This window comes from Lissotriton helveticus, chromosome 1_1 (assembly GCF_964261635.1).
Source record: "Lissotriton helveticus chromosome 1_1, aLisHel1.1, whole genome shotgun sequence".
Classification (NCBI taxonomy): Eukaryota; Metazoa; Chordata; class Amphibia; order Caudata; family Salamandridae; genus Lissotriton; species Lissotriton helveticus.
Window position 1 is genome coordinate 1,705,216,347 of NC_136057.1, and position 25,614 is coordinate 1,705,241,960.

At 48.1% G+C, this 25,614-nt stretch overlaps 1 protein-coding gene across 5 annotated transcripts in view; it reads right to left on the bottom strand.

Moving 5' to 3' along the window:
• Nucleotides 1–25,614, bottom strand: part of DNAJC14 (DnaJ heat shock protein family (Hsp40) member C14) — a 100,313-nt gene that overhangs the window by 32,342 nt on the left and 42,357 nt on the right. For all 5 annotated transcript variants that reach the window (XM_078689083.1, XM_078689082.1, XM_078689085.1 and 2 more), the window contains exon 4: nucleotides 17,771–17,890. In XM_078689083.1, coding sequence (XP_078545209.1) covers nucleotides 17,771–17,890 — 120 coding nt within the window. The remainder of the gene's footprint in view (nucleotides 1–17,770; nucleotides 17,891–25,614) is intronic.

The window sequence follows — 25,614 nt, forward strand, 5'->3', positions numbered from 1 at the left end:
GAATCGCCACCGTCATTGCCATCGCTCTGCCTAGTGAGTCGGTTGTATCCAGCCCACACCGGATGGAATATTTTGCTGCATCCCGGCCTTCCACAAGGGCTTGGCCCGTACCTCCAACGGACACTCTGGCAGCAACTCCGCGACCGTGTCCCACAGAGAGTGGGTGTAGCGGCTCAAGAGGCATGCTGTGTTGGAAGACAGCAGTCCCAGACTAAGGGAGGAGAATACCTTTTTGCCGTACTGCTCATACCTCTTGGATTCCCTGTCCGGCAGTCGACGGGAATGCGGTTTGGGAATTCGAAGCCTGGATGACCAGGCTCTCGGGGTTGGAGTGGGTGGACAGGAAACATGGGTCGCCCGGGGCCGGGCGGTGGCGTCTGGCCATGTTCCTATCTACGGGCGGACCCGTAGCGGGCCTGGACCAAGTGCCCAAAATAACGTCGGTCAAGGCCTGATTAAACGGCAGCAGCGGCTCGGCCGAGCTTGACTGCGGTTTAAGGACCTCAGTGAGAAGGTTAGCCCTCACGGCCGCGACGGGGAGTTCAAGGCCCAAGGCCTTGGCTGCCCGCATCAACACCACACTGTAGGTTGCCCCGCCTCCGAAGCCAGTGTCCGGCGAGGTGTCCAGACCACTGGCATCCCCAAGTCCACCTGTCCAGTCCTCCTGGGACTGACACTCCCGTGTCAGAGGGTCCTCAGACCCCTCCCAATACTCCTCGTCACCCACCTCCTGATAATCAGGGTTGTCAAAGGATGGGCCGGCTCATGGAAGATAAACTCCCCAAACGGCATCGAAAGCGGCGCCGTTCCGACGCCGGAGCCGGATCGAGGGAGGCATCGGGGACGGCGCCGCCCGAGGACGGCACCGGAGGTGACACCTGAGGGACCGGCGCCGGTGAGGTCGTCAGGTCAACCGGCGACGACCCGGATCCCGAAGCGGATCCAGTGGGGCCCTGCGGCGCCGGGCCCTGCGGCGTCGGAGCCGACGCACCCGACGGCGTCGGGACCGAAGCCCCCAACCCGCTAGGGCCCCCAGACGGGTCCGCTAGACCCGAAGGCGCTGCGGAGCCCGTCGGAGAAGCGAGGGACCTCATGGCCATGAGGAAGCGCTCGATCTCCTCCGCGACGTGTGTTGCCCAGGGACTGGAGGGTGTAGAGCAGGCCGCGACACCTGCGACTCCGACGGAGTCGTGTGGGCGGTGTCACCCGAACCCCCGGCCGCGTCGGGGGGAGTCGGAAGAGCGATGACGTCTCTTCGACTTCTTGTGCTTACCGGACGACGACTTCGACTCGGAGGAGTGATGTCGACTCCCGGAGCTGTGACGGCTCCTACCCCGCGACCTGTCCTTCGACCTCCGTTGGGACCGGGACCTCTCGCGGCGCAGGGCCGACTGCCGGAGTTCGAGTCGCTTGCGGGACCGCTCCCACCTAGCTTTCGAAGTCAGGGCCCGGTAGTCGGAGCAGGTCTTGTCGTCGTGGTCGACGCCGAGACAGTGGAGATACCGACGGTGAGGGTCGGTGACAGACATCAGTCGGTCGCAATCCTCACAAGGCTTGAAACCTGGCATCCCTATCGGCACCGTCCGGAGTCGCAAGACTCAAGAAAGATGATCAAAAGAGATCAAAAAGTTTAGTCAAAAAGTGACTAAAGTACTGCTTTTTCCAGATCTGCGCTTGCTGGCGCGGAAAAAAGAAGAACTGACGTCAGCACGCGCAGGCGTCGTCTAAGTACTCAGACGACGTCATCACGGCGCCCACGACGGACGCGGAGCCGCAGACGACGCCTACCGACGCGCAAGGGTACTGCTACGCAAAAATTTACGGATCCAGTCTGACGCCTGGGGATATTCTAAGGTAAGGAATCTATCACTAACGTGTCTCTTTCAGATAAGGAAAATAGAAAGGATAAAGAAACAAATGGGATGGGGAGGGAGTGATGGGGCCAATAATAACCAGCATTGGCATAGCCAATAGGTCTCGCTTTTGGGACCTTATAAGTGTTTAGCCATGCAACGGGATATTGTGCTGCATAATTAAATACTTATAAGGTCCCAAAAGCGAGACCTATTGACTATGCCAATGCTTGTTCTTTTTTACACGTTTTATTCTGCAGTCTGATGGGGACCTGGCCCATGGTATGCCGACATTATTTACAACAAGGGGTGGTGATGGACAGAGTCTCTGAATTAAGCAGAGTACTCTCACCCAGTCAAGAGATCAGGGCTAGATCCAACACCGTTTTTTAGCTCATTGCACCATCCCAGTTTCAGAACCTGGCTGTATGCAAATTAGTCTGTCCCTGGCCCAGTGCATCATGGGAACAGGGCAGACCAGACTACAAAAGCCAATTCTTACACTGGGAAGGAAACAAGCTTCCGGGGACCGGTTTCTGCCATTTCAGGTGTCTTCGGCCCGGCTTGCTTGAATCCTGATGGTGCAATGAGCAAGCGACTCACATCTGAGTATACCCTTCCACGCTTAGGGTGGACAAAATTATTTACAACAAGGGGTGGTGATGGACAGAGTCTCTGAATTAAGCAGAGTACTCTCACCCAGTCAAGAGATCAGGGCTAGATCCAACACCGTTTTTTAGCTCATTGCACCATCCCAGTTTCAGAACCTGGCTGTATGCAAATTAGTCTGTCCCTGGCCCAGTGCATCATGGGAACAGGGCAGACCAGACTACAAAAGCCAATTCTTACACTGGGAAGGAAACAAGCTTCCGGGGACCGGTTTCTGCCATTTCAGGCGTCTTCGGCCTGGCTTGCTTGAATCCTGATGGTGCAATGAGCAAGGGACTCACATCTGAGTATACCCTTCCACGCTTAGGGTGGACAAAATTATTTACAACAAGGGGTGGTGATGGACAGAGTCTCTGAATTAAGCAGAGTACTCTCACCCAGTCAAGAGATCAGGGCTAGATCCAACACCGTTTTTTAGCTCATTGCACCATCCCAGTTTCAGAACCTGGCTGTATGCAAATTAGTCTGTCCCTGGCCCAGTGCATCATGGGAACAGGGCAGACCAGACTACAAAAGCCAATTCTTACACTGGGAAGGAAACAAGCTTCCGGGGACCGGTTTCTGCCATTTCAGGCGTCTTCGGCCCGGCTTGCTTGAATCCTGATGGTGCAATGAGCAAGGGACTCACATCTGAGTATACCCTTCCACGCTTAGGGTGGACAAAATTATTTACAACAAGGGGTGGTGATGGACAGAGTCTCTGAATTAAGCAGAGTACTCTCACCCAGTCAAGAGATCAGGGCTAGATCCAACACCGTTTTTTAGCTCATTGCACCATCCCAGTTTCAGAACCTGGCTGTATGCAAATTAGTCTGTCCCTGGCCCAGTGCATCATGGGAACAGGGCAGACCAGACTACAAGAGCCAATTCTTACACTGGGAAGGAAACAAGCTTCCGGGGACCGGTTTCTGCCATTTCAGGCGTCTTCGGCCCGGCTTGCTTGAATCCTGATGGTGCAATGAGCAAGGGACTCACATCTGAGTATACCCTTCCACGCTTAGGGTGGACAAAATTATTTACAACAAGGGGTGGTGATGGACAGAGTCTCTGAATTAAGCAGAGTACTCTCACCCAGTCAAGAGATCAGGGCTAGATCCAACACCGTTTTTTAGCTCATTGCACCATCCCAGTTTCAGAACCTGGCTGTATGCAAATTAGTCTGTCCCTGGCCCAGTGCATCATGGGAACAGGGCAGTCCCTTTCTCACTGCTCCATCAGGATTCAAGCAAGCCGGGCCGAAGAGGCTGAAATGCCAGAAACCGGTCCCCGGTAGCTTGTCTCCTTCTGGTGAAGAATTGGCTTGGTAGTTTGGTCTGCCCTGTTCCCATGATGCACTGGGCCAGGGACAGACTAATTTGCATATAGCCAGGTTCTGAGCTGGGATGGGGCAGTGAGATAAATAACGGTGATGGATCAAGCCCTGATCTTTGGACTGGGTAAGAGTGGTCTGCTTAATTCAGACACTCTGTTCATCACCACCCCCTTTTCTGTATCGTTTTTGGCCACTATAGGTGTGGCAGGGTATACTCAGACATGAGTCCCTTTCTCACTGCTCCATCAGGATTCAAGCAAGCCGGGCCGAAGAGGCTGAAATGCCAGAAACCGGTCCCCGGTAGCTTGTCTCCTTTCTGGTGAAGAATTGGCTTGGTAGTTTGGTCTGCCCTGTTCCCATGATGCACTGGGCCAGGGACAGACTAATTTGCATATAGCCAGGTTCTGAGCTGGGATGGGGCAGTGAGATAAATAACGGTGATGGATCAAGCCCTGATCTTTGGACTGGGTAAGAGTGGTCTGCTTAATTCAGACACTCTGTTCATCACCACCCCCTTTTCTGTATCGTTTTTGGCCACTATAGGTGTGGCAGGGTATACTCAGACATGAGTCCCTTTCTCACTGCTCCATCAGGATTCAAGCAAGCCGGGCCGAAGAGGCTGAAATGCCAGAAACCGGTCCCCGGTAGCTTGTCTCCTTTCTGGTGAAGAATTGGCTTGGTAGTTTGGTCTGCCCTGTTCCCATGATGCACTGGGCCAGGGACAGACTAATTTGCATATAGCCAGGTTCTGAGCTGGGATGGGGCAGTGAGATAAATAACAGTGATGGATCAAGCCCTGATCTTTGGACTGGGTAAGAGTGGTCTGCTTAATTCAGACACTCTGTTCATCACCACCCCCTTTTCTGTATCGTTTTTGGCCACTATAGGTGTGGCAGGGTATACTCAGACAGGAGTCCCTTTCTCACTGCTCCATCAGGATTCAAGCAAGCTGGGCCGAAGAGGCTGAAATGCCAGAAACCGGTCCCCGGTAGCTTGTCTCCTTTCTGGTGAAGAATTGGCTTGGTAGTTTGGTCTGCCCTGTTCCCATGATGCACTGGGCCAGGGACAGACTAATTTGCATATAGCCAGGTTCTGAGCTGGGATGGGGCAGTGAGATAAATAACGGTGATGGATCAAGCCCTGATCTTTGGACTGGGTAAGAGTGGTCTGCTTAATTCAGACACTCTGTTCATCACCACCCCCTTTTCTGTATCGTTTTTGGCCACTATAGGTGTGGCAGGGTATACTCAGACATGAGTCCCTTTCTCACTGCTCCATCAGGATTCAAGCAAGCCGGGCCGAAGAGGCTGAAATGCCAGAAACCGGTCCCCGGTAGCTTGTCTCCTTTCTGGTGAAGAATTGGCTTGGTAGTTTGGTCTGCCCTGTTCCCATGATGCACTGGGCCAGGGACAGACTAATTTGCATATAGCCAGGTTCTGAGCTGGGATGGGGCAGTGAGATAAATAACGGTGATGGATCAAGCCCTGATCTTTGGACTGGGTAAGAGTGGTCTGCTTAATTCAGACACTCTGTTCATCACCACCCCCTTTTCTGTATCATGGTATGCCGACAGCCAGCAGTGCTGTTGAGCTTGTTTGTGAGATAAGGGACGAAGCTGGTGGTGATGGGTTTGTATAGGATGGAGCTAGCTTTGAAGATGTGCGAGCAGGAAAGGGGCGCTTGGAGTTCAATCAGGGTGGGAGTGATGTGATCCTAATCACACTGAACAGCCACCCCTGAAACAGGCCACAAAATAAAATACAGGAAAGGCCAACTCAGCCACCCATCCTTCAGAGTTCGGCAAATGGAGTGCTATGTTATAGAGCCAAGGAGCAGCAGAACAGCCCTGTGATTAACAGTGCTTAGAAACGGCAGAACTGCATGGAATATGGAGTTATTATTAGAACAAAAGGCAATCAAGGTTTGTGAAAAGCTGAACTCTTCCCAAGTTCGTCTGCTCATTTATAATAAATACAGAAGAAACTGAGAGACACCAGTGGAGGGGGGGGTGTGGCAGGACGCATGCTGTACCCTTCACAGGCTAAGGACCTCCAGTGAACCCTTCTGAACACAGCAGGAGACGGATGTATGCCCTCTGTGCTCGGTTACCGCAGGCTCCGCGCTCCTACAAACACCAGCATTTCTATGCAGTCCTGTTCACTCTGGAAAGTGTTTTGTACCACAAACTGTAATTTTAGACTGTTAATGACATTCTCAATCTGCACAGGATTTACGTGACGTTAGCACGTCCATTTCGATTTATTTCCAATTGGTTATCTATCATTGTCAAGAGCAGGCATATGCAGTATGTTAATATTTACATCCACTAGAACTTTTATTTGAAAAATTATATTTTATTTTACATAGCGCCTCATTCCTCACATTTGCCGTTTCTTAGTACTGTAAAGAACAGACGCCGCCATCAGACCATTTATGCTGCTCTATTTACTGGCCTCGGAAGAATGTTAGGTTGAGAGGAGAGAGCCCGAATTCGAATTAGTAGCCTGCAGGAGACCGCACCTGTTCACAGGCAGCGCTCAACTCATTGAGCCACCCATGCGCTATAAACGCAATATATTTCACTACTGCTATTTGGAAAGGAAGGATCACTACGGATCATATATAACTAACGCCACTGAGAAGCGCTTGGGAAAGCGCTGCGAGGGAGTAAGGTAGAGTAGGGAGAAGCTCGGGTAACTACTCCAGTTCGGAGAGTTGCAAAGCATGGTTCCAAGTCCCTGACCAACAGCCTAATTGACGTTGAGTTTTGTGATCAGAGTTTCTCCCTCAGGCGACTGAAAGACAGACGGGAGCTACTTGTGAATCGGGCGCCTAGACATTTTTCCGTTGGCGATGTGTATATACACAAGCATGCATACCTAAATATTTCACTTAAAGTGTTATGGAACCAAGAAACGAACGATAGTATATTATTAGTAAATAATAGTAATAATGCTACTACTACTACTGATAATAATAATAATGCTCCAAATTGAGAAATATTTAATTGTGCAATAAGTTAAGATGCATAACTATTGTAGGCAATATTTTGAATCGGAGTAATCCTTAATTCGTTTTTTATTTTATTTTTAAACGAGCCCCTTGATTGCTCACAGGTGAATATTTTCAGGAGGCTATGCCACTTTGGGGGATTTACAGCAGGGCAGCTGAGTGAGTTGGGCATGTTGCGGACACGTGGGACCATATTAGAACAAGAAGACATTGTGTATAACTGTAAAAAAAAGTTTTTTTATTAATACAATGCTTTCTCTATTTTTTGCAATAGTGGCAGCTTCTTTCTGCCTGTTGTAAAGCTTTTTTGTTATAGTTATTTTTTGTTATTGGGGGCGGGGGCCTTGCGATGGGCATGGGGAAGAATCAGTGGCCTTTCAGCTTTCCAGTGTCTGGCGTATAGGCTGTTACTGTGACAGTCGCATAGCAGGTTTGACACCAAAAGGCCTGCAGGGCAGAAGCAGTCAGTGGCATGCCGGGTGTGTGACTGCAGGTCCAAAAGATAGTAGTAAAGTTATTTTCACTCTGTAAATTGTGCAGTAGTTGCAAGCACAGTTAAATATTTAATTAATGTTAATGGCACGATGTAAACAAAATATAATGCGTGAACCACTTGCTGTTTCTCTACTGTATTTAAAGATCTAATGTGAGCAAGCATATTTCAAACTTCCACATTAACCAATATATCCTTTTAATACTAATAAACTCTTTTCTGCGATCAATAAAGACTGCGTGACTTTGCAAACAAGAATTATGCTGTGAGGCATGAGAGACTGGAAGTAAGAAAGCTGGACGGCAGCAGACAGGGCACGCGAGAAGAACCAACAGGAAACGTTGCGAGTGAAACACGGGGGCGCGAGGGCAAGGTTCGACGGCCCTGGAACTGCGAGCAAGGAGGACATAGGAGGGAAAGACGGGAGAAGCCGAAGGTAAGGCATAGAGGGGAGGAGCCAAGGTGCAGGAGAAAGGAGAGCGCGAGTGTCACAGAGGAACTGTGGGTAGGGAACGATGAGACAGATCGACGGAAGCGAAGAAGAGAAAGGGGAGGGAACAGAGACTGGCAGGAGGAGTAAAGAAGGTAAAGGGCGGGTTGTGGGTGGTGAGAGAAGGGGCGCCAAGAAGGAGAACAGGACAGAAAGGCACATGGAGGGGTGGAGCGAGGCGTGCACGCTTGTGCGCATAATCGCAAGCTGGTGGCAGGGGAAAAGTATTTGGTTTGGTAGCACTTCGAAATGCCACTGTCTAAATGTCTCGGCCAGACCAGCGCAAGCGCTGGATCAGGCGAGACCTAAAAATACATGAGCGGGTAGGATGGTAAAAGACAGGCATGAAACGGTAGATTGTAGGAAAAGAGTTAAAATGACAAAAATGACTAAGTGAATGACTAAAATTTAAGGTACTGCAGTGTCAAATAAAGACCCAAGATAAACATTTTGTTTTCCAGTCGAAGTTGTTATAATCCACATTTAATGCCCTACGGAATCCGACATCACTCCATATAGCTGTATTCGGGGTACAACTTGCATGGCAAAAACAGCGCACTGTGAGCACTGCGGGCGCTTGGACTAGTACCGTTCCCAGGAGTCACTGTGTTTGGCAAAGGCTATGAAAAGCTGGTTTAGTTGCGCAGAGGCTGGCACTGGGATGGTCTCTCCAGTGTGTTCTGAACATGCTGAAGGAATGCTCAGCTTGTTAGTGTCACTGTGGCTCGAGCAGGGTATGTACACAGAAGACACCAGGGACTGGCTTCATGCCAGACTGGACACAGGTGCTGTAGTGAATCCACTGTGCGGGCAAAAGCGTTACACTCTGCAGTTGTTGAATGCACAGGAGGTTGGGCATTCAGCGGTGCACAGCAAGTGTTGGATGCGCAGGTGTTTCTGCAGCACCTGGCCAAAGGCTTTGCGCACTGCTGTTTGCAGGGTGGGTGCAGGTTAGGCCAAAGACCAAGACCTGCAGCCAACCATTGCTCTGCATGGCTGTATGCCTGTGTCACAGTTCATGAAACAAGCATTTGCAATGCAATAGGTCTCGCAGCATTAAAGTTTGAGTTATTGGCATTGTAAATGACAATGCTATGCATTAATTTTTTTTTATTTGCAATTGTTATATAAACATTGTTTGTGAATGGTTAGCTGGTGAACTAGTATTACTGCTTATACTAGACATGTTTCTGCAGCGCCCATACGCACTTTGGCATGGCTTCTGTATGCTATAGGCTGTGCAGCCAGCAGCCTCCTTTCCTCCGTCGGCCCCAAAGGAGGTTGAGATGCTGTATTACTGCTACCTCTATTATCACTATTTTTATTTTTATTTATTTATTTAATGCGATTTTATATAGCGCGAACTTTACCCGAAGGTGTCAGAGCGCTTTACATAAGAACCAGCTGCAAAACATAAAGTCTAAGGATTACGTGCGTTACATAAAAGATACAAACAGAAAAAATTGCAAATGTACAAGATGTAAAGTCACACAAAGAAGAGACTGGTGATTAGAGTTATCTCTATATACATGGGGAAGGGCTATGAATGGATATACTCTAAGAGTAACGTAGGAATGGTAGAGAGTACAAAGGTCTACGCATATTAGACGGTGTATATGCGCATTGCGCAGTTTGTCACGGCTTCTGGGCGCTATAGAAGGCCCAGCCTCTTCCCCACCTCAGTACTATGGTTCTGTCTCAGGGCGGGTGACATGCCGCGCGTGACGCTGTATTTCCACTGCGATCACCAACCTCAACACACCTCTGTCTAGGAATCCCGCGCCGTCATCTTGTGGGTTTCGGTTCACCGAGTCGGGCGTCCTTCACGAGGCGCTATATCTTCTCAGATGACACTCACTCTTTCTGCAGCGGACGCACCTCGAGGCATGGTAGGTGGGGCATAGGGAACATACGTGGAACAGCAGCACACCACAGAATCTACGGTGGATTTGTTGCACAAACAGACAAGCATACACAGAACACAAATAGAGACAGGCGCACAACAGACACAAAGACACATTCCCGCAATGGCAAATGACTCAGGCAAACACAGCCAGACACAAATACCCACAAACCCACACAAAAACACAGACTCAGAAACACACAGGGCACAATCACAAAGTCGCGCTCATACGCACACATACATGCAGACACAATCAGAAGCACAAACACCCACAATCAAAATATTACGAGCCAGGAAGGCGCCAGAGACTGAATACACAAGGTGTAGTGCCTGTCTGTGGTGCAGCACCCGGGATGAGTGTTCTCTCGAGTGGGGCGAGGGCTCATTTTGTGGGAGGGCCCCCCCCCCACCTCCCGTGGTAAGGGCCGAGGTGGGGGCGAGCGGGGCCGCTGGAGATAGAGGTGACAGTTGGCAATGGAAGCCAGAGCCCCTGGCCGGGCGGGAGTCGTCAGACGGGAGTCTCCGTCCCTGCCCGGGAGATTAGTGCGTCTCCCTCGCCACATTCCCCGCAGTCCTGGCAGCTCGCACAGCCCCCCGCCCCCACCCATGAATCATGGGCTTGTCACCCTGCACCAGGCCGGAGACACAGAGACACCTCTGTAGCACGTTTATAGCACTTTAAGTGGCGGGTGGACTGGCCGCTCCATGGAGACGCTCTCGAGGCCCGGGGGTGTTACAGTCGTCCCCCCACCTCACCCCTCCTCCCAGCACTGGTGGGGACTGAACCCTCCCAGCAGCGGGTCTGCGGGGCCGTGGGGAAGGGGTGGGTGGAATTACATCTGCCGTCGCACGTGGACATCCGAATCTGTTTTCATTCCTGGGTTTGGACATGTGTTTGTGCTCTTCTTCCCCCGCGCTGGTTTATGGTCCAGACTTAGCTCAGCGGGTTTAACACCAGCTGCACAGCTGTGAAAACCAACCTTCCGTTGGCGCACGTTCTCTCTTTGTTCTTTGGAAAGTGGGTACAATAAGTGCTATTCTGCCGGGCAAATAAGCTATTCTTTGTACGCTAGGACACAACGTACTTTGTGCTTCGTCCGATTTATGTCACTATTGCGCATTGTTAGCAACATATCTTCTTTTTATAGCGCTTCGTGCCAGAGGCCCCCTAGTAATGAGCTGGCACCAATTGCTATAAGGACTCCAAGAAGAAGGGGAAAAAAAAACGAGCCTGTCTGGGGAGATCACTTTGTAGCCTTCGGGAAACAATTCTACCACCTCACCCACCTGTAACCAAGAGGCTCAGTGGGCTGTTGTATCCAAAGCAGAGTTCCCTGCTTTGTCTTCACGCACGTATTTCTTCATTGCTTTAACTTGTGCGGCGCCTTTGTCTATGCGCTAGCCACGCGGGAGCACCGAGAATGAAAAGTGATAAATGCCTACCTTACAGTGACGGATCCTCCCTTTGCATCGTCCACTATCGGGGGTATCAGCACGAGATGAGGCACCCGTCTCACCCGGAGACTGTCCCCCCAGACTGAGTTGCTCTGTCCCCGGACAGAGTGCGCCCTCCCGGCACGGGTCGTCAAGAGAGGCTTTCTGCCCCGGGCTGCCCTGCCGGTCGAGTCGGAGTCCCTCTTTCCGAGCGAGTCCCTGTGTCCTTCCCCGTTCCGATGTCGCCTCCGTCGCTCTCAGCACCCTGGACACTGCGGGGCAGCGGGAGTACTCTTGTGCTGCTCTGTCCTCTCTCCTAGTTGTGCCCTGGGGCTCTCCGCCTGGCTTGCTCCTCGGTTAGTCAGCTGGCTGCTGCCTGGCTCCACTGCCTCGGCTCTCAGCTTCCTGGCGCAGGCTGCTCACACGCAGAGCTGGCCTCTGTCCCTTGGTCATGGGGGGAGGGGTCTTAATCCACCGAGGGATCATTTACTGCCCTTTCAGGAGGCAGTCGCTGCGTAAGGGAAGCAGTCACAGTGTCCCACTGATTCACTAGTGCTCCCACCCAGCAAGCCCAGTCGTCTTTAATGTTTCATCGGGACGGCGGGCATACTTTGTGCTCCCTTTTTTCCTGAGTGCTTTGAAGCATTATTTTATCTTAGTCAGTGATTTATGTTTCGGAGCTTTCATATGGATGGGAGTAAACCAAGGGGTGAGGACACAAAGCACAAAATCCTTATTTTGTTTTAACTGTTTTCAGAAGAAATAGAGAACGAAACCGAGATTTCGAAAGAAGCCAGAGTCGGAAAAAGACTGCTGGTGTCCGGAAGTCAGGCAAAGTCGCCTGTGACGGGGGCGGGGCTGCGTCTGCACCGGAAAAGAAGGCAGGCGGAGTGAAAGTGTCTCGGGACGCCAGAAGGAGAGCGGACTCCCTCTACATTGAACTGGTAAGTTGGGGGGGGGGGGGGCTCGGTGCACTCGTGTGTGTGTGTATGATGTGTGCGACGGCGTGTGTGTCTGTGTGTGTATGTGCATGCGTGTGTGTGGTGTTTTGAGCTTCCTAGGAGACAGCGCCTGGCCGCAGCGCTCGTTCACGTGCGCGTGGCAGTTTGGAATCGCCTCCAAGGCGATGCGCGCGGTCAGGATTGTCTCCTGGGAAGCTCACATGGCAACAATAGGGGCTCGGCGGAGACGCGCTTCGCGCGGCTAGCCGAGACCTAAAAATGGGGTGTTTGTACAGAGAGCCAGGTCAAGCATCCTACTTCCAATGTACATGGTCAATGTCTGTGTGCAGCAGGAGTTGGGTGTAGAGAAGGATGATATATATATATAGAAGGTTCTTTTGCACATGATATTAACATTTGTTTAACAAAACTCCGAAATGCTCTAATAATTATTACACCATTATAGAAACTGCTTGGCATGTGTAATACAACACACCCAGCAAGATTTCACCTTCCCAATCTCACCAAGAAACACTGCTTATCACCCTTTGAGGGGTTTTGCATTTGTGGATATGCGCATTTCAAGTTTCATGGCCTACAGCGCCTCCTAGAGCAGTCCTTACCTTCAGGCGGATGCATATCGTGGGTAGGAGCACAGAGCACAGGCTGCAGATAGTGCATGCTTTTGGCAGTGCATCATTTGGTTTACAACACTATTTGAAATGCAAATACATTGTTCAGTCAGCAAGACAGTGCAAGCACACAAATTTGATATCCTTTCCATGGAAGTGAAGACATTGGCTGTCGAGGCACTGTATAGACAAGTTAATGTTGCCACTGGAACCACATTCTGACTAGGGTGACTGCGTCTGTGAGATACAGATCCATCCTTCAGTGCCCTCCAAAACTCAATTCAATATGGGCCTGGAACAGCTTAGTAATAGGGTGGCAACCTCCCTCCAGGACATTATGGACACTGGCTCCAGCCCTGGACTTTTGGGTGATAGCTTAATGCATTCTGGGTTCTGTACCCTTGATTTACTTCAATTAAACTAATTAGGCTAAAAAATGAAATCTATGAATTCTAGGTAACAAGGTCACGACAGGAGACCCCTCCTGTAACGACTGGAGAAAGGCGGTCACCCCACTCGGTAAACAGCGTAATTGTAAAAACGTTTTCCCACCCAATGAGTTTGCATATGGTGTTAGACAATTGGTCAATGTCAACTGGAAGCGAAATATACATGCACCACTTGCATTTTCCTTAATTATTCCTTGTAATATTTAAGGGGAAAATATTCCTACATTGTTAGTATTTTATTCAATAAAGCTGGATGTTGAGAGACATCTTAATTGAATGCACTTCATTAATGCCAAGTGAACAGAGATGAAGTATATACGGTCCTTCGGTGACTCACTCGACGCTTGCCAGCTGAGTGGTCGCTCCCTCTGACTGTGGTATCCCTGATTAGCGCTTCCTGCTTACATCTGTGTCATTTCAATCGCCTGCTGTGCGCTTTGGCTGTGGTATCGTTGATTAGCGCTTCTTGCTTAAAACTGTATAATTTCAATTGCCTGCTGTACGCTTTGGCTGTGGTATAGTTAATTAGCGCTTATAGCTTAAAACTGTGTCATTTCTATTGCCTGCCGTGCGCTTTGTGCTCCGCTTTGATTGTTGCACTGCTCTGATTCCCAACGCGACTTTCCGACCTGTAAATTGTATTCCCCCCCAAGCGCCCTCCATTTTGTTGTTGTTGTGCTCCTACCTAGCCCGCCCCGCCTCCCAGCTGAGACGCCCTCCCACAGACTACTTCAGCGCTCCGTTACCTTGAAACGCTGTGACTCACTCGACGCTTGCCAGCTGAGTGGTCGCTCCCTCTGACTGTGGTATCCCTGATTAGCGCTTCCTGCTTACATCTGTGTCATTTCAATCGCCTGCTGTGCGCTTTGGCTGTGGTATCGTTGATTAGCGCTTCTTGCTTAAAACTGTATAATTTCAATTGCCTGCTGTACGCTTTGGCTGTGGTATAGTTAATTAGCGCTTATAGCTTAAAACTGTGTCATTTCTATTGCCTGCCGTGCGCTTTGTGCTCCGCTTTGATTGTTGCACTGCTCTGATTCCCAACGCGACTTTCCGACCTGTAAATTGTATTCCCCCCAAGCGCCCTCCATTTTGTTGTTGTTGTGCTCCTACCTAGCCCGCCCCGCCTCCCAGCTGAGACGCCCTCGCCCCTCCCCCCCACTATCCATATATGACAGTAGCTCCCACGCGCAGCGTCCACGCGCAGCGTCCGCGCCCAATCCGCGCCGAAGGTGCGCCAAAGGTAAGCCCGTCTACGCCCGTCCGCGCCCGGACCGCGCCCAGCGCCAGTCCCCCTGCCCCTCGCGCTGCCCAGCCCCCCCGCGTTACCTACGATGCCGCCACCCTCCTAGCCCTTAACCCCGGTCGCGCCCCCACCTGCGTCCAAGCCGCTCCTGGACGCACCCATGGACCGTTCTCCTGCCTCTCCTGCAAATTTAGCGGCACCGACAACATCTCCGCTGCGACCACAACACAGATTCCCGACCCCAACCACCTAGAATGCATCCTTCTCAACACCCGCTCGGTCCACAGGCACGCCATTGACCTTTGGAACCTACTAGACACCATCTCTCCTGACGTCGCCTTCCTAACGGAAACATGGATGAACGCTTCCTCCGCCCCTGACATCGCCATCGCTATCCCTGATGACTATAAGATCACACGCAAGGACCGCACCGACCATACAGGAGGAGGAATCGCTATCGTCCATAAAAAATCAATCCGCATCTCAACCAGCTCTGACGCTAACCTCGCTAACTCCGAACACCTTCACTTCCAGATCCACATCGACCCCAAAACCACACTCCGAGGCACCCTCCTCTACAGACCACCAGGACCCCGCGCAAAATTCAGTGAAGACATCACGGACTTCATCACCCCACACGCGCTCCCCTCCAAAGACTACATCCTTCTGGGAGACCTCAACTTCCACCTTGAAAAGATCAACGACCGCAACACCGCCACCCTCTTGGACAACCTCGCCAACCTCGGACTTAAACAACTGGTCACTTCCCCCACCCACATCGCAGGTCACACACTTGACCCCATCTTCACCTCCAGCAACCATGTCTCCTTCAGCCACACTACGAATCTCCTCTGGACTGACCACAGCTGCGTTCACTTCACCTACAACAAGCCGAAACCCATCATCCACCTCCAACCAACTCTACAAAGAAACTGGAACAAAATCACCACGGAGCAAATCTCCACATCGCTCCTTCAAACCTCCCCAGCCCTCTCTTCTAACGCCAACGAAGCCGCCTCCAACCTCACCCTTTGGTTATCCAACACCGCCGACACCTTAGCACCACTGAAAAAACGTCAACACAAACTTGGCATCAAGAAGGCCTCATGGTTCAACGATGACCTCAAGAAGTCCAAGAAACTGTGCCGCTCCCTTGAAAAGGCCTGGAAAAAAGACCCATCCACCAGCACCAAGGACGCCTTCAAAAGCGCCATCCGTACTCACCACCAACTAATCCGAAAAGCCAAGAAAACAGCATTCAAGGATCGACTTGACAACAACGCCCACAACAGCAAGGAACTTTTCAACATCGTCAAGGAATTTTCCAACCCCTCGGCCAACTCCAACGACATCACCCCCTCTCAAACCCTCTGCGACTCCCTAGCCTCTTTTTTCCACAACAAGATTGCTGACATCCACAACAGCTTTGACAAACAACCCGGAAGCCAACCCACCCTACCATCAGCTGACCATCTTCCCCTCGTTAACACCCTTAACGCCTGGAACCCAATCTCCACGGAGGACACCATACGCCTGATGAATTCCATCCACTCTGGATCCCCCACAGACCCATGCCCTCACCACATCTTCAACAAAGCAGACTCCATCATAGCTCCGCACCTCCGAGACGTCATCAACTGCTCCTTCAACTCCGCTACCTTCCCAGAAGACTGGAAACACGCTGAACTCACCGCCCTTCTGAAAAAACCAACAGCAGACCCCACCGAACTCAAAAACTACCGCCCCATCTCGCTTCTTCCATTCCCGGCCAAAGTCATCGAGAAAGCTGTCAACAACCAGCTCGCCGCCTTCCTCGAAGCCAACAAATCACTCGACCCCTCACAATCTGGCTTCCGAGCCAAACACAGCACTGAGACCGCCCTCATCGCAGCAACAGACGACATTCGAACTCTACTGGACAATGGAGACACAGTCGCCCTCATCCTCCTCGACCTCTCTGCAGCCTTCGACACAGTCTGCCACAGCACCCTTTTACAACGCCTCAGAAACATCGGAATCCAAGGAAAGGCACTGGAATGGATCACCTCGTTCCTCACCGGAAGAACCCAGAGAGTCCGCCTCCCACCATTCAAGTCCGAGGCCTCTGAAATCATCTGCGGCGTACCACAAGGATCCTCACTCAGTCCCACCCTCTTCAACGTATACATGAGCCCCCTCGCGGCCATCGCCCGCCAACACAACCTCAACATCATCTCTTACGCGGATGACACTCAACTGATCCTATCTCTCACCAAGGACCCCAGCACCGCCAAAACTAACCTACACGAAGGAATGAAAGAAGTCGCCGAATGGATGAAACAAAGCCGTCTGAAACTGAACTCAGACAAAACAGAAGTCCTCATCTTAGGTAAATCCCCCTCTGCATGGGACGACTCCTGGTGGCCGGAAGCCCTCGGAAATGCACCCATCCCGACAGACCACGCACGGAACCTTGGCGTCATCCTGGATTCTTCACTCTCAATGAACAGACAAGTCAGCGCCGTATCCTCTTCCTGCTTTAACATTCTTCGCATGCTCAGAAAAACATTTCGCTGGATCCCCTCCGAAACAAGGAAAACAGTCACCCACGCTCTAGTCACGAGCCGACTGGACTACGGAAACACCCTCTACGCAGGTACCACCGCTAAACTCCAGAAGAAACTACAACGAATCCAAAACGCCTCAGCCAGGCTCATATTAGACATCCCACGCAACGAACACATCTCTGGTCACCTTAAAGACCTCCACTGGCTACCCGTCAATAAGAGGATTACTTTCCGTCTGCTTACCCACGCACACAAATCACTCTACGACATCGGACCAGATTGCCTCAACTCTCGACTGTCCTTCTACACCCCCTCCCGCCAACTTCGCTCTTCCAGCCTAGCCTTCGCCACTGTACCTCGCATCAACAAGACCACCATGGGAGGCAGATCCTTCTCATACCTGGCTGCCAAAACATGGAACTCACTCCCCGCTTACCTTCGCCTCACCCAGAATCACCTAGCGTTCAGAAAGCAGCTTAAAACGTGGATATTTGACAAATAATCCTCCTCCCCTTCCTAAGCGCCTTGAAACCCTCTGGGTATGTAGTGCGCTATATAAATTTTATGACTTGACTTGACTTGACTTTGTCTCATCCCACACTGGCCAGAGCTTCTCAGCAGTGAAAGGTGCCTGCTATGTTACAACTTGTCTAGCTGCAGTGTTTAACAGATTACATGGCTACAGCTTTGAGCAAACATGAAAAGCTGAGATCTGGGACAGAATAAACGTAAGCAGCACATTTTGACCACGCTTTGCTCTCATTTGTGTCCGTGCTGGTTACACACGTACTTGTGCTTGCCCTGGCATTTACTGCACATCATGGTGTTCATTGCCTCCTTCAGATCATCCTGTAACTTGCTCAGCAGTTCAGTCATCGATTTGGCCAGCTCGCTCTCAGACATTCGCTTTCTGTGGGCGAAAACAATGGTTAGTGGTTACATTGCACTGCTGCCCTCGTCCTAAATCCACCCAAACAGGTGCTATGCAAAACGTATTACTTTAAAAGTATTTGATACAAAAGTACCATATCGTCAAAAGGCAAACAAGCACTGGCAAAAACCAATCGGTCCGACCATAGCAAGCTGAACCAAGGTCATTTTATTATTTTTTTATATTTGTTATTGCAGCCTTATACCAAAAAAGATAAAAAGAATAAAACATGAAAGGAGACGGATAAAACGCGAAAGAAAAAGTGCAATAGGTCCAGCATTTGTTTTTAGACTCGATAGGATAAAGTTAAGCAAAGTTGGTTTTCATTTTGAATGCAAAACCAAGAGGGGACACGGCATGTTTGATTTGGATTGATAGTGAATTCCATATCCTGGACACTACCGAACTGAATTTCTTCCATAGTCAATTTTGAATAAAACGGGACCTGTACCACCTGCCAGAAGGAATTGGGCAAACATAAAAAACTTGTTTACGTTTTTTCACAGCATGCAAAGCAGGTCTAACTTTACAAGCTATTTAATGTACTCAGCTACAGTGATATTCAACCACGTTTACATGTCCAGCAATTTAACTTCACTGGCCAACAAAGGAAAGAAGCTATCAGTACTAAATTCATCAAGCAATTATTGTCCTGTTAATGACTGACCAGTGTGCATTCTGTTTTCACTGGTATTAGGATAGGGTTTGCAGACATCAAATCTTGTAGATAATTAGGCATTTTTTTAAATATCAAATAGATGCCTTTTTGATTGTGGCGATGTTCGTTTAGACCGGCATGTCATCATCATATTGATGTATGGTCACCTTTTGTTCCACCATCAGTATTCTCAGCGGTCCATGAAGATATTGGACAGCATTGGTGCCAGTATCGATCCCCGGGAAACTGCGTAAGTAACTGAACGTAAAGGCAAGGTCAAACTCCCTAACGTAGCCAGTGTCGTTTTTAACACGTTAGAAAAGAAAACTTTAGGAAGCACTGCTGGGAAATACTAACTTTTAAGTCATAACAGGGAGATGAAAAGAACTGGTTACATTTGATTGGAGTTAATTTACATATTGAACAATTTCGAAATTAAGTTATGTTGATATGCCGATTTTCGGTTTTTAAGAAGTATACAGAGCATGAATATTTACATAATTAATGTGACTGCAGTAATTGAAAGCACAGCGAAAAGAAGTGAAAAAGTAGTCAAGTATTCAAGTGCAAAAAGGGGCATCATTAAGTCTGCCCCCCATATGTGCGGCGGTCCCGTGTGTGAATTAGGATGCGCCTGCCACACTGGCGGGCGCATCACGCATTTTTAACATTGCGGCGGGCGGTGCATTCAGCAGCCCCCGCCGCAATGGTAAAAATGCATGTTGTGCATTGGCATGCATACAGTGGCAGGCACCGTGCGATGCCTGCCACATTGACATGCAAACGCAGGGGGGGTACCATAGGCACCCCCATGTGCACCCCCGTAACTTCCTGGAGGCCCACAACGGGCCCGCAATTGTGAACTCTGCATGCCTTTTTGTAGCGGCGTTAAGGCTGCTCTCCGCCTGCATACTAATATGGATGGCGGTGTCTAGCAGACACCGCCACCATATTAAATCCTTTTCCACCCGGTCGACTCGTCAACCGGGCGGAAAAGCGTCAGACGGTCTTTCCATCCGCCGGGGTCCCCCTCGCCATACTAATATGGCGGGGGAATTGGGTGGCGGGCGGGGTAGGATGTAGGGCGAATTGCCACCGCCTTGCAGGCGGTGGCGATCCGCCCTACATACTAATGGACCCCAAACTGTCTTGAAAGCTGAAACTTGGTGAACGGTCACTGTCCGGAAATATAAGTCAGAGAGATTCCTTTACTAATGAAACAAAAATTATTCAGTCCCACCCATAGGAGTTGAAGTTTCAACCCTGCAAAATCAGGCTCTCCGCAGGAAAAGGCAATTCAGAATACTACCTATTTTAAGATAATAATCAAAACCACTGTTCCCATTAAGGTGCACGCATCTCTCTGAACGTGAGCGTGCACTGCCGTATGTGCAGCGCGCGCACACATATACGACAAGAGAGTCGGGACTCGTGAGTAGGGCGGGCTTGGGGGCTTGCGGCTGTTGGCACTTGCGGGGCAGATTGTAGGCTTTTGTTTAAGTATTCATGTTAATCACAGACCCTTCACGAGCTGTGATTAACATGAATACTTAAACAAAAGCCCACAATCTCTCGCATCCGAGCTTTACTAACTAAGGAGCACAGCAACTTTAAAAACACAGAGTGTACTTTTTCAAAGTACACGCTGTGTTTTTAAAGTTGCTCTTCTCTTTATTTAGTAAAGCGCGGTGCGGGGAAGATTTGGGGCTTTTGTTTAAGTATTCATGTTAATCACAGCTCGTGAAGGGACAGTGATTAACATGAATACTTAAACAAAAGCCCACAATCTTCCCCGCACCGCGCTTTACTAACTAAAGAGTAGAGCAAGTTTATAAACACAGTGTTTACTTTCTGAAAGTACACGCTGTGTTTTTAAACTTGCTGTGCTCTTTAGCATAGCTTCCAAGGTTTCAGATTGCAATGTGTGGCATTTTAATAATTTCCCTGTAATTGTGAATGACATTTCAGCAACTATGAGTGACATTTTTTTCCCGAGCAAAAATCAAGCAATGAAACATAGGGAAATAAATACATATCTTAAATGACACCCATTTGAGCTACAAGAAACTGTAAGAAGCAATTGAAGTAAAGTGTGCTAATGGGTGCCTGCAAACAGCGACGGTGATCGGCTCTGCCAAACAGTGCGCGCCCCTTGCTGGAGTGGTAGCTAAGACAAGAGGGAACATTGATCAAAACTCACTTACTAGAGTCACGCAAAGACTCAGTGGAGTAAAACTGATCTAAAAATGGAGTAAACTGCAATACTTGCTACAGTCCTCAAAGCTGTGTGGTCATAGACAAAGATGGTCGTTTTACTCCACACAAACTGGTGATTGGATTGTTTTGAAATCTTAATTCTCCATGTACACCCAATTCAACAAGACTAAAACATGAGGGCAAAAAACGAGTGCCTGGTCAATTGTGGTGCTAAATGTGTTTGGGGGAGTCATGGGGTTATATAAAGTTAAAGGGAACTAGATTTTGAAAAATATTCAGATTAGGTTGCAACAGTGCCGTTTGCAAGAACATCTGGCAATATGGGTGAAACGAAGAAGTGCATGTGAAAAAATACAACATAATATGCGGCAAAAACAGATCTGATATACACGGCAACTCAAAAGCAGACCTCGACCGCTCAAACACCATACAAAAAATCTTGACCTGACAGCCAGTATTTACCTCTAAACATGCTAGAGCTGCAACTGGAATATACCATAACCAAATCCTAAAATAGAGGGCGTAGACTTGCCTGCATCTGGGAACTGAATACGGGTTGAAATGTTTCTAGAGCGATATACTGGCAGTCTACATCTTAATCGTTCATGTTTTAAAAAATATGTACGTTTTTGCAGTCTATCCTATTCATTTGAAACCAAACACTAGCTGTGTGCGGTCTTCGACAAAGAACATTTCCGAAACCTGGAGATTAATTATGGATATGGCTGAGGCAGAGTGAGTACGAGTACATTACGGTCAAATTATTTTAAAAAATTGAATTACACGTAATTAATCAGGGGTTATAAATAGATTGGGTCTACATTGTATACTCCAGTTCAGAAACCGAAGGATACTGTCATCTTTTCAGCTAGCAGGATGTCCCATCCTCTTGGAAAACAAGAACTTCTGTAGTTTGAGTTATTTCTACTTTCAGGATTACTCAAATCAGGACGTCATCGTTAGGAGGGTTTAAGACAAAAGCCACCTGCCCTTCAATAGTTATCTGGGCACTGAACAATACAGTTCCTGGAAGGTAGGCCCCAGGAAAAGTGGAATAAGCCACCGCTTACACCAATGTGGTCTGACAAGTAAATTATCAGATGATAATTATCTCAGTTACTCAAACATGTACATGCAGAAGTACTGAAAATTGTTTTCTACCAAATTTTGTATATATTTAGATTTGTATGTATTAGTATTTATGGTGTGCAAACCTATATGGAAAGCAACAGTATTGTTGACGATGGCAAGATGATACGTAATCATTCACAAACATCTACAGCAGACGGAAGAAAAATCACATCTGACTCGAGACAGAAAGAAATTTTGTAGAAGGAAAGATCCTTTTTTTGTTTATTATATGCAGACCAGTTCCAAACAAGTCAAGCCTCAATGCAATGACAAATTAAATGTTTTTAGAGAAGCGTTCAGTTATTTTCTGATTTGTAAACGCAAGGACGCAAGCTGGAAGGAGTAGTAACCAAATCAAATTTAGGATTGCCACTAATGAATGTGACAAAACCAGGGATTGAATGGTGGTGTGACATCTGCTTCAAGGAAGAAGAATTCTTCCTTTTTTGTAGCAGTCACAGTGTATTTTCTTGCCAATTTGAGTTTTAAAGGTGGTGGTTGAAGGCAGAGCTGTGTCATTTTGCTTTTGAATGAGTGAATGATAGACTGCTGGAGTTTTGTAGAGTGTGTAGTTACTACTAAGAGTATTCTGGCGATAGGGACTCACATTTCCCATCAAGCAGTCTTAAATCCAACTGTTCAGCTGCCAAGAGTGAACCCTTCCAAGTTCATACAAGACAGCAGTTCCTAGGTTTGATTTCAATCTTGATTTGGGTCCAGGAATGCGCACGATGATACGTGAATAATTACATTCCAATCCACGGTGACCATGAAACCCATGCTTGTGGATAGGTTACTGATACAGGATTCATAGTCAATAATGTTGACGTTAAATTAAAAGTTTAAGATGAAGAAGCAAAGGTTACTCTTGTTTGCACAGAAGAGTGAGTAATCCACAACTTCAAATGTGGCTGTTGCAGTGCGACAAAGTGGGCTAAAGACTCTCTGAGAATTTAGTAACAAGCATATAATGTCATCGAACTTCAAGAGTAGTTCTACAACAGCTTTTATATGGTTTTGTTGAACAGAAGGTGGGCAATCATTAGATTACCGACAAAGTCTTCATAGTCTATGATAGCTTTCTTTGGAAGCAGGAGGACCAGTCCTGTTTTGTGAGAGTTTAGAGTATGCCTTGTGTGAGGAAGAAGTTGATAACGAGAAGTGATGCAAGGGCTTTGCTAGCAAGGGATTTCAGCATTGTCACAGGTGTCTGCATTGAGAGCAGTAGGTCTAGCCATGAGGTCTTAAATTAAGAGGATACTAATGTTAGACCAGTTGGGTGTGCTCAATGGTAGTAGTTTTAGTGCCGCTGATGTGCTCCTAAAGGCTGTAAGCTTTTCTATGCAGAACGTGTTGAAGTCCTTGCATTTTTCTGTTCAGACCAGTACTGGTGGATGTGGTGTGGCCTTTGACTGCTTTAAAAAGGGGTTTGACCAGACGTTCTGTGATAGCAGATGTAATTGAGAGGCGGTTAAGGAACTCTCATCTACAGCTTTTTAGTCCTTTAGAGAGTCCTAGTATTGTCTTATGCATAATTTCCTACCTGGTGGAAGGAAGGCGCCTATAGATTCAAAGTGCTAAGGAATGTAGAGTTTCTTTTTAGGTTAGCCGAGAGACAGTTTTACCTGACTAAACAGCCTCATGTAATAAAAATAATAACAAATAAAAAATGCATACTTATAGACATGGGTAGAGGGGGTTTGGGTCAGGCCATATCATCCATTGCTCTGTTCAACTGTCACATGTTTTGCTTCGCCTACGAAAGTACACTGCATCGGGCAATGGTTCAGTCCACTTCAACCATTGGCTCTCTTGAACGGTGTGCAACAGCACTTTGTCTGATATATAGGTGCATCCAAAGAAAAAGAAGAGCACTTTAGTGCCAGGCTTAGTTGGTCAATATATTACTTTGCAATGCTTTTTTCATCCATTGTTTATCATTTTTCTTGTTTTGTGTTCAAACCAGGTTTCCACGTTCGATTATTTCAAAGACAAAAGTGCCTTTTCTTTGTATTAAAAATAAGATTTTAATGATTTTTTTTTTTTACATAAAATTGAAATGAAATATACTTAGGCCTTGCACCACTTTGCTTACATCACTTGTTGACTTTACCAATGCTGATCATGTTATATAATTTTGTTATTATATGAATTTTGACTTGGGCAGTATGCTCAGGTTGGCTGTGGCATAAATGGTTTTCGGGGGTTGGTTAAGTCTTAGCTGAGCGAGTCAATGATGTTTTTGAAGGAGTAAAAACGATTGGCGGATTTTTACTACCATGGTGAATAGCGGATATGAAATGAAAGGCTAATGGTCTGCACAGTTGGGAGATTTGGGCACAGGAAGAGGAAGTAAGGAAGATGTTGAGTGATGTCATGGAAGCTAATGATATTTACAGTTTTGCCTTCCACGTCTGCTGCCTGCTGATTTCATGGTATTGTTTTATTTCATTATTTCCTCTCAATTGCATGTGTTTTATCTTATTGAAAAATTAATAAACACATTTTTGAAGAAAAGAGTGACTGTGTTGCCTGTGATGCGTCTATGTTTGAGGATTGGCGTCTTGCAGTTGATAGTACATTCCTGTTAGCGTCACATGGTTGTAACACCAGAGGTAGAGGTAATTGCTTTGTGGATCGGTTAGGGGGGGGGTGGAGTCAATGTTTTCCATGCTCAAAGTGTTTTATTATCCTTTGAGTCTGACTGTTTGGGAGGCAGAACTGATGAAGTGTCAGTTTTCTACAGAGATGACGGGAGAACAGTCCATTATAGTGAATGCCCATGTTTTGCTGTACTTACCTCCGAGGTCTCCACAATTTCGCTTTTTTAACTGGGGATTAAATTGCTTTCGCCTTGTTAGCCAAAGCTCTTATATGGTGGGAGAGTAGGGGTTGGGCAGGGGTAAGGTGTGTATATATGTTTGTCTGCGTTGGTGTGTGGGTAAGCTATGTTTAAATGCTGAAGTGTGTGTTAAGAAGAGTAATGGAGGTGTCTGCTGGGTCAACTTCTTGGTGGATTGTGGGATACTTCTTGTTGAGAATAATATATAATGTTGTTTTGGCATGTGGCTTGTGTGTGGTGAGGAGTAAGATGTGGGTAAGGTGCTGTGATTAAAGGGAACTCAAGAGTCCTTGGAAGTGGAGCAGAATAAATGGCAACGTTCCTCTATATCCCGACTGGCTGCAGAAAAGTAAGAGAGGAGGGTATGTCGTTTTGTGTGTGTACTATCAAGGCATACTATGGCTGGTGTACTTCTAAAGCGGTATTGATGCCTTGGCACACAGAATGGGAACAGTCAAGCTTACACTGTTTTGAAAAGCTTTGCACTACAACAATGTGACTGCTAAGCCCATGTAAGCTTTGTTAAATCCCTATTATGCTTGCGATCTTGTTTCATGATTTAGTAACCAGAGGAACGCGAGGGACGTGCTGGACATCTCTTCCACATTAAATCTAGAATGCTTAGGATGTGTCCCGTATGTCGTAGAGCACAGTGTTGAGAAACAACAGTGTTTTGCACGTCCCTGAGGGCCTCCCCTCTCACACACGACCTTTGATGGAAAAGATTTTACTCCAGCAAAGGCCATCACACTTTCAACGAAGATCAGCAGACACCACAAAATGAAACTGAAACAAACTGAAGGCTGCCAGAGCTATTTGGCTCAGGTTGTCTTCCAGTTGTAGAGGTGCCAGTGA